Source organism: Eimeria necatrix, genomic scaffold (genome assembly GCF_000499385.1).
Source record: "Eimeria necatrix Houghton genomic scaffold, Enh_scaff525, whole genome shotgun sequence".
Lineage (NCBI taxonomy): Eukaryota > Apicomplexa > Conoidasida > Eucoccidiorida > Eimeriidae > Eimeria > Eimeria necatrix.
Genome location: NW_013654398.1, coordinates 1 through 8,090, shown reverse-complemented (window position 1 = coordinate 8,090; position 8,090 = coordinate 1). Strand labels below are relative to the sequence as shown.

General features: G+C 57.6%; 1 protein-coding gene across 1 annotated transcript; it reads right to left on the bottom strand.

The window, feature by feature from the left end:
• Positions 1-6,344: 6,344 nt before the first annotated feature.
• ENH_00060740 (hypothetical protein) lies at positions 6,345-7,702 on the bottom strand (the record flags this gene model as incomplete). The annotated part of the gene is made up of 3 exons (XM_013581951.1): positions 6,345-6,486; positions 7,025-7,065; positions 7,527-7,702. Coding segments are annotated over 3 exons (359 nt in total), but the record flags the coding sequence as incomplete, so codon positions are not given.
• Positions 7,703-8,090: the final 388 nt, after the last annotated feature.

The window sequence follows — 8,090 nt, the reverse complement described above, 5'->3', positions numbered from 1 at the left end:
GGCGAGGGTTTAGGGTTTAGGGTTTAGGGTTTAGGGTTTAGGGCTTGTCTTTCTAGGGTTTAGGGTTTGCGTTTTTGGGGTTTAGGGTTTATGCATGAGGCCTATAACCCCAATTTGCTGCGGGAGCAATTCTTGAGGTGTAGAGACAGGGCGCAGCAGCAAGCCAAAAACTTCCTGCAGGTTTGCTGCTGTTGCTGCTGCTGTTGCTGCTGCTGTTGCTGCTGCTGTTGCACCTGCTGCTGTTGCACCTGCAGTTGCTGCTGCTAGTGCACCTGTTGCAGCCGTTGCTGCAGCAGCAGCTGCAGCAACAGCAGCGGGTCTGCTGCTGTTGCTGCTGCTGTTGCACATGCAGCAGCAGCAGCTGCAGCAACAGCAGCGGGTCTGCTGCTGTTGCTGCTGCTGTTGCACATGCAGCAGCAGCTGCTGCTGTTTCACCTGCAGTTGCTGCTGCTAGTGCACCTGTAGCTGCTGCTGCTGCTGCAGCGGCGGAGCCAGCAGCAGTGTAGTGCAGCAGAGGAAGCAGCAGCGACAACAACAGCGGCAGAAGCTGCATGAACAGTTGCTGCTGCTGCTGCTGCTGCTGCTGCTGCTGCTGTGTTTGCTGCAGCGGTGGGAAGCCGGCGGGTTCCGAAACCTCAAGTTGGAGGCCCCTCCTGAGCTGCTTGCGGGGGCAGGTGACGCTGCTGCTGCTGCTGCCACTGCTGCTGCTGCTGCTGCTGCTGCCGCTGCTGCTGCTGCTGCTGTCACAACCGCTGCTGTTGCTGTCACCACTGATGTTGCTGCTGCCGCTGTCAGTACTGCTGCTGCTGCAGTCGGCAGTGCTAGTGTTGCTGCTGCTGCCTTGCTGCTGTAGCTGTGTCTGCGTCTGGCTCGCCTGCTGCTGCTGCTGCACCTGCTGCTGCTGCTGCTGCTGCACTTGCTGCTGCTGCTGCTGCTGCACTTGCTGCAGGCGATATATCTCCTTTGCTGCTGGAAGACTGGCCTCGGCAGATCCGTGTCTGCACGCAGCAGCAGCAGCAGCAGCAGCAGCAGCAGCAGCAGCGGCTTCCCTTCGGTGTCTTCAAAGTGCCCACGGACTTTTTGCTGCTGCCAAACGCCTGCTGCTTAGAAGTGCATCGCGTGGACCCGCAGATCAACAAATTTGAAATACTCAAGGCGCTGGAGGTCAGCTAGGGTTTAGGGTTTAGGGTTTAGGGTTTAGGGTTTAGGGTTTGCGCGAGGTGCTGGCCTGGCGTCTGCTGCAGTGTTTGCCGTCAGGCTTTGCTGCCTAGGATTAGGGCTTTACTGCCTTGCACTAAGGATTATTGCTTGACAGCTCGGGCTCAGGGTTTAGGGTTTAGGGTTTAGGGTTTAGGGTTTAGGGTTTAGGGTTGCTGCGCAGAAGCGGGGGGCCCTCTACGTGGCAATGGTCTCCAACGCGGGCCTCACTGCCCCTCGAACTGCTCATGTTTATTTTGCTTCTCAAGAAGCAGCAGACGAGGCCCTTGCGCAGGGAGCAGAGTTCACGTGAGGGTTTAGGGTTTAGGGTTTAGGGTTTAGGGTTTGGGGTTTAGGGTTTAGGGTTTGGGTGTGTTTCGGGTGCGTTACTACGTCGTTCGAGGCTTGTGTGCCGTTCCCGCGCGTGGCGCGCGCCTGCACCGCAGGGGCTAGGGTTTAGGGTTTAGGGTTTAGGGTTTAGGGTTTAGGGTTTGCGCGCAGGATCGTGCGTTTGAGCGCGGGAGAAACCCTCAGCGAGCTGCGGCTGCTGCTGCAGCAGCCAAAAGAAATTGGCCCTTTTGTGGCTGTGTCTTTAACTCCTCCAATTGCTGCTACTCTTCAGAGACTCCACAAAGACACAGATGCTGCTTGGGAGCTGATCCGCACGCTGGGTCCGCTAGGGTTTAGGGTTTAGGGTTTAGGGTTTAGGGTTTGGGGTTGGGGAGGGTTTGGGGTTTAGGGTTTGGGGTTTAGGGTTTGCGGTTTAGGGTTTGGGGTTTGGGTTTACGCGGCTGCCGCCGCGTGGCCTTGGGCTGCTCTTGGCGCTTTCGCTGCTGCTGCTGCTGCTTTGATTTGCTGCTGCATTCATTTGCTGCTGCTGCTGCTGCTGCTGCTGCTGCAGACGCGCAGCTGGACGTTTGTCCTGCTGATGCTGCTCATCCGCTGGAAGACATTTTGGACGGCATTGAGGACCCTTGGCTGTCCGTAGACCTCAAACCCTAAACCCTAAACCCTAAACCCTAATCCTAAACCCTAATCCTAAACCCTACTGAACCCTCAGCGCTTGTTTGGGTCCTGTGCCTTGAGGAGCAGCGGCGGAGCTCGAGGGTTGCGGCATTTACTGAGGGTTTAGTGGATGATTCGCGCTTAGGGTTTAGGGTTTAGGGTTTAGGGTTTAGGGTTTGGGGTTTTGGGCTTGCAGGAGGCTTGACTTGATGCTGACGTATCTGCGCCAAGTTCACTGCATATGTTACTACAGTGGAAAGGTGTTTTGCAAACCCTAAACCCTAAACCCTAGATCGTAGCCCGCGCCGCTGCCGAGGGTTTAGGGTTTAGGGTTTAGGGTTTAGGGTTTGTGCTGCAGGTCTACGACGATCCGCAGCAGCTGCACCTGAACGCCACCGCGGGGCACTTGCGGCCTTCCTGCCCGCCGCAGCTGCAGCACTACCTGCAGCAGCAGCAGCAGCAGCAGGAGGAGGAGCAGCAGCAGCAGCAGGAGGAGCAGCAGCAGCAGCAGGAGGAAGACATGCCGACGGACGGCGCCGCGAGCAGCAGCAGCAGCAGCAGCAGCAGCAGCAGCAGGGGGGTCTCGCAGCAGCAGCAGCAATGGGCGCAGCAGCTAGACCAGCGGCTGCAGGTGCTGCTGCACATGGCAGCAAATATGAGGCAAAATTTGCCTCCGCCTTTAGACGAGCAAGAGAGTCCCATAATCCGGAGCAAGTGGCTGGCTTTTTGCGAAGAAGTAAACCCTAAACCCTAAACCCTAAACCCTAAGCGCCAAACCCTAAACCCTTTTCGGGGGTTTGCACGCCCAGGGCTGCGCGGAGAAAGCCGCAGCGACTCGCGCTGTTCTCCAGCGGCTCGAGGACTCGGCGTTGAGGTTTGGAGTTTGGGGTTTAGGGTTTAGGGTTTAGGGTTTAGGGTTTAGGGTTTAGGGTTTGCGCGCAGCACACTTCCAAGGACGCCGAGGGCCGCTACCGCTGCACTCTTTGTCAGAAGCTTTTTAAAGGCCCTTCTTTTGTGCATCTTCATCACAGGAAAAAACACGAACGCGAGCTCACTAAAATCATCAACAAAGTAGGGTTTAGGGTTTAGGGTTTAGGGTTTAGGGTTTGGGGTTTGGGGCTCACTGGGAGGGAGTGCGCGGCAGCGACGTGTCCAGCCCACAGCAGCGGGAATGACAGTGGTGTGGGTAGTGGTAGGGCTTAGGGTTTAGGGTTTAGGGTTTAGGGTTTAGGGTTTAGGGTTTGGTGTTTTGCAGTACGTGCCGCACCTAATGAAAACTGCCTACATGAATGATCCTAATAAACACATTTGGAGGGTTTGGGGCTGGCGAGGGTTTGGCGGGTCGAGGCCCGGGCGAGCGAGGACTGGCTAGGGTTTAGGGTTTAGGGTTTAGGGTTTAGGGTTTGGTGTTTTGCAGTACGTGCCGCATCTAATGAAAACTGCCTACATGAATGATCCTAATAAACACATTTCTTTACCTCAAGAGCGCCACAGAAGAGATCGCGAGCGGCTAAGGCGGAGGCCCCCGCCGCCCCCCCCCGGCCTTTTCATCCGTAAACCCTAAACCCTAAACCCTAAACCCTAAACCCTAAGCTGTTCTCGGGCCGCTGCAGCTGGCGGCTGCAGCACGCGCTCCCCCGCAGGATTTTTAGCCTGCGAGGAATGGCGCAAAGAATGCTCATCCTCAAACCCTAAACCCTAAGCCTCAAACCCTAAACCCTAATCCTCAAACCCTAAACCCTAATCCTCAAATCTTAAACGCTTTTCTGCTTCCCATAAACCGTAATAATACTCAAACCCCTAATTCTAATTCTGAATTTCTAAACAATTCTCAAACCCTAAACTAAACCCTAGTGCTCAACTCCAAAGCCTAACTCTCAAACTCCAAACCCTAATCTTCAAACCCCTCTCAAACCCTAATCCTCAAACCCTTCTCAAACCCCAATCTCCTCAAACCCTGCTTCTGAAACCCTAAACCCCAATTCCCAGCCCGTAAACCCTAATCTTTAGAACCAGAAACCGCAGCCAGCAAACCCTAAGCCCTGGCGCACAAACCCTAGACCCTAATTGACAAACCCAAAGCCCTAGCCCACAAACCCTAAACCCTAATTCACAAACCCTAAACCCTCGCTGCGTTTGCCTGCAGCGGGGGCCCCCCCTCCACCCCCTCTTGTGCTGCCGCCGCCCCCGGGGGCCCCCCACTTGAGGCGGCAGCGGGACTGGGACTCTCCTTACGGGCCTACTGCTGCGCCTCTGGTGAGTCTTTCTAGCTAGCTAGCTAGCTAGCTAGCTGGCTAGATAGCTAGCTAGCTGCGCATCAAGCAGCTAGCCAGGTGGCTGGCTAGCAGCGGAACAAGTGGCTAGCTGGGCAGCTAGCTAGCGAAGCAGCTAGCTGGCTAGCTGGATGGCACGCTAGCGATGCAGCAAGCTGGCTGGGTAGCTAGCTAGCTAGCTGGCTAGCTAGCTAGCTAGCTAGCTACTGAGCAAGGAAGGCTCTGTGTGCTTCGCTTTGATCCCGCAGGCTGTCGCGAGGCCAACCGCCAGCTACGACGACCTATGAAGATGGTGGCAGCTAGTGGCTAGCTGGCTAGCTAGCTAGCCAGCCGGGTAGCTGCTGACTAGCCAGCTAGCTGAGTAGCTGCTGACTAGCTAGCTGGCTGCCTAGCCAGCTAGGAACCTGCTGACGAGCTAGCCAGCTAGCTAGCTAGCTGGGTAGCTGCTGACTAGCTAGCTGGCTAGCCAGCTAGGTAGCTGCTGACGAGCTAGCTAGCTAGTTAGCCAGCTGGGTAGCTGCTGACCTAGCTAGCTAGCTAGCCAGCTGGCTAGGCGGCCGCGTGGTCGCATAAAAGGCTAGCCGCCGCGTCCGCCGAGTGGCTAGATGGCGGCGCCTAGCAACTAGTTCCCCAGCTAGCTAGCTAGCTAGCTAAGTGCGCAGCTAGCTGGCTAGCTAGCTGCCTAGCTGGCTACGCAGGCAGCTAGCTAGCTGCCAGCTAGCTGGCTAGCTAGCTAGCCTCTGCCCCGACGCGTCACGGCCACAACTCCTGTTGAGGGGCCCCACAGGGGGCCCCTTTGAATTTATGGGCAGTACCAAGTTGCTGCCTGCAAGGCGGGGGCCCCACAGCTCAGGGGGCCCCCCTAGGGGCCCCCCAGGGCCCCTTTGGGGCCCCTGAGAGGGTACTTGGGGGCCCCTAAATGGTACTTTAACTTGGCAGGCACTTTCATTTGTGAGGTGTACGCAAGCAGCAGCAGCAGCAGCAACTGCTGAGCAGCAGCAGCAGCAGCAACTGCTGAGCAGCAGCAGCAGCAGCAACTGCTGCGCAGAAGCCTCAGCAGCAGCAACTGCTGAGCAGCAGCTGCGGCAGCTAGCCACTGCTGCGCCCCGGTGTCGGAGCGCCACAAATAGCAACCGTAGAGTCGCTTCTCCGGCTAGCTAGCTAGCTGGCTAGCTAGCTGGCTGGCTAGCTAGCTCGTGGGCTGGCTGGCTAGCTAAGGCCGTGGCGCAGCAGGCCCGCCAGCCACGCCTGGCTGGGTAGCTAGCTGCGCAGCTAGCTGCGTAGCTAGCTAGCTGGGGAGTCGACTAGCCAGCTAGCTGAGTAGCCAGTCAGCCAGCTAGCTGCGGACCCAGCTGTCCTGCTGGCTAGCTAGCTGGTAGAATAGCTAGCTAGATAGCTGCCTAGCCCCAACCAACTGGCTAGCTAGGCAGCTGGCTTGCCCCAGTTAGCTGGCTAGCTGACTAGCCAGCCCCCTGGAGAGTCCCAGCCGACTGGCTAACTGGCTGGCCAGGCAGCTGGGTAGCTAGCCAGGTAGCTAGCTGGCTAGCCACGCGGCTCGGTAGCTAGCTAGATGGCTAGCTGGCTACCCAGGTCGCTGGCTGGACCCTGCCATGTGGCTAGCTGGCCAGTCAGGCGACTAGGTGTCTCCAGGTCGCTAGCTGGCTAGCTGGCTGCCTAGCTGGCTAACAGGGTGGCTAGCTGGCTAGCTAGTCCACAATGCCGGTGGCCAAGTCGTCGACGTGGTGGCTCCGTCTTCGAGGGCTCGCCAGGCTAGCTGCCTGGCTGCTGGCTAGCTAGCTACCTAGCTAGCTGGCTAGCTAGCTGGCTAGCTAGCTGGCTAGCTAGCTAGCTAGCTAGCTAGCTAGCTAGCTAGTCGACAATGCCGAGAGCCAAGTCGTCGACGTGGTAGCGCTGTCGGGAAAGTGCAAACAAGTAGCTGGGATCGACTGCTCCCACATCGGTGATGAAGACAGACACCAGCGAGCGGGGCACGTAGTCAAACATTGGAATGCTGCACGCAGCCACACAGCTAGCTAGCTAGCTAGCTAGCTGGCTAGCTAGCTCGATCGAGGGGCAGCTGGCTGGCTAGCTAGCTGGCCAGCTGGCTGCATCGTGGGCTAGCTAGCTAGCTCGCTGGCTAGCGGGGTAGCTAGCTAGCTAGCTGGCTGGCTGGCTAGCGGTGTAGCTAGCTAGCTAGCCAGTTGGCTGGGTAGCGGGGTAGCTAGCTAGCGGGTGAAGTGGCTGGAGGGATAGCTAGCTAGCGAGCTAGGTGGATAGGTGGCTGGCTGGCAGGCTAATCGGCTAGCTGACAGGCTAGCTAGCTGGTTAGCTGGCTGGCTAGCTGGCTGGCCCGCAGGCTAGCCGGCTTGCTGCTTGGCTAGCCAGCTGGTGGGCTGGGTGACTAGCTGGCTAGCTGACAGCTGGCAACATGACAGCCACAAGCCGAGCTAGCCGCCAGGCTGTGCAGGGCCGCGCCTGGCTAGCTAGCTAGCTAGCTAGCTAGGTAGCTAGCTAGCCAAGCAGCTAGCTGGCTAGCCAGGGAAACGTACCTTATGTTGACGTTGCCCATGTTCAGCCCGTCCGGCACTGCCTGCAGATAGCCAGCCACAGACAGCACTTTGGGCAGCTAGCTAAGCAGCTAGCTAGCTCGCTGCGTAGCCAGCTGGCTCTAGCTAGCCAGCTAGCTACCTAGCCAAGCTGCTCCATAGACAAGGAGCCGTCGAGCTAGCTGGCGAGGCGCCAGCTAGCTAGCTGACTATCCAGGTAGCTGGCCACCTAGCTAGCCAAACAGCTAGCCGAATAGCCAGCCAAACGGATGCCTATCCGGCTAGCTAGCCAGCTAGCTAGCTAGCTAGCTAGCTAGTTGGCTAGCTAGCAAGCTGGCTCGCTACCCTGGATAGCCAGCTAGGAAGCTAGCTCGCCACCCTAGCAAGCTAGCTAGCTAGCTGGCTCGCCGCCCTAACTAGCCAGCTAGCTAGCTGACTCGCAACCCTAGCCAGCTAGGCAGCTAGCTAGCTAGCTAGCTAGCTAGCTAGCTAGCTGGAGGCTCACTGCAGCGGGGGGCAGCAGCTCGTTGGAGCTTTGGTTGTCGAAGAAGGGAAGATAAGTCAGTTTGAAAAGAGGGGCAACAGCAATTAAGGGTTTGTTAAAAAAACGAGCAGCAACAGCAACAGAGTTGGCCCCCCCCACAGCCACAAACCCCCCCGAAGACAACACCGCCACAGTTCCTGAGCCACAGCCACGCAAACCCTAATTTAGGGTTTAGCCATTTCACCGCGCGCCGCTCGCAAACGCAAGTCAAACCCTAAACCCCAAACCCTAGCCGCCTCGCGGCGCTCTCATCCACTCCCTAAAACCTAAACCAAACCCTAAACCCTAAACCCTAGGCCCCAAACCCTAAACCCTAAACCCTAGGCACCTAGGAGCAAACAGCGCAGAATCTGGCATAAAAGTGGTTTGAATTCCAACTCCCTGCACTACCCCCTAAACCCTAAACCCTCGTTCTGCGCCAAACCGCACGCCGTAAACGCCAAACCCTAAACCCTAGGCCCCAAACCCTAAACCCTAAACCCTAGGCACCTAGGAGGACTTTATCGACCTTCGGCATGGCAGCAA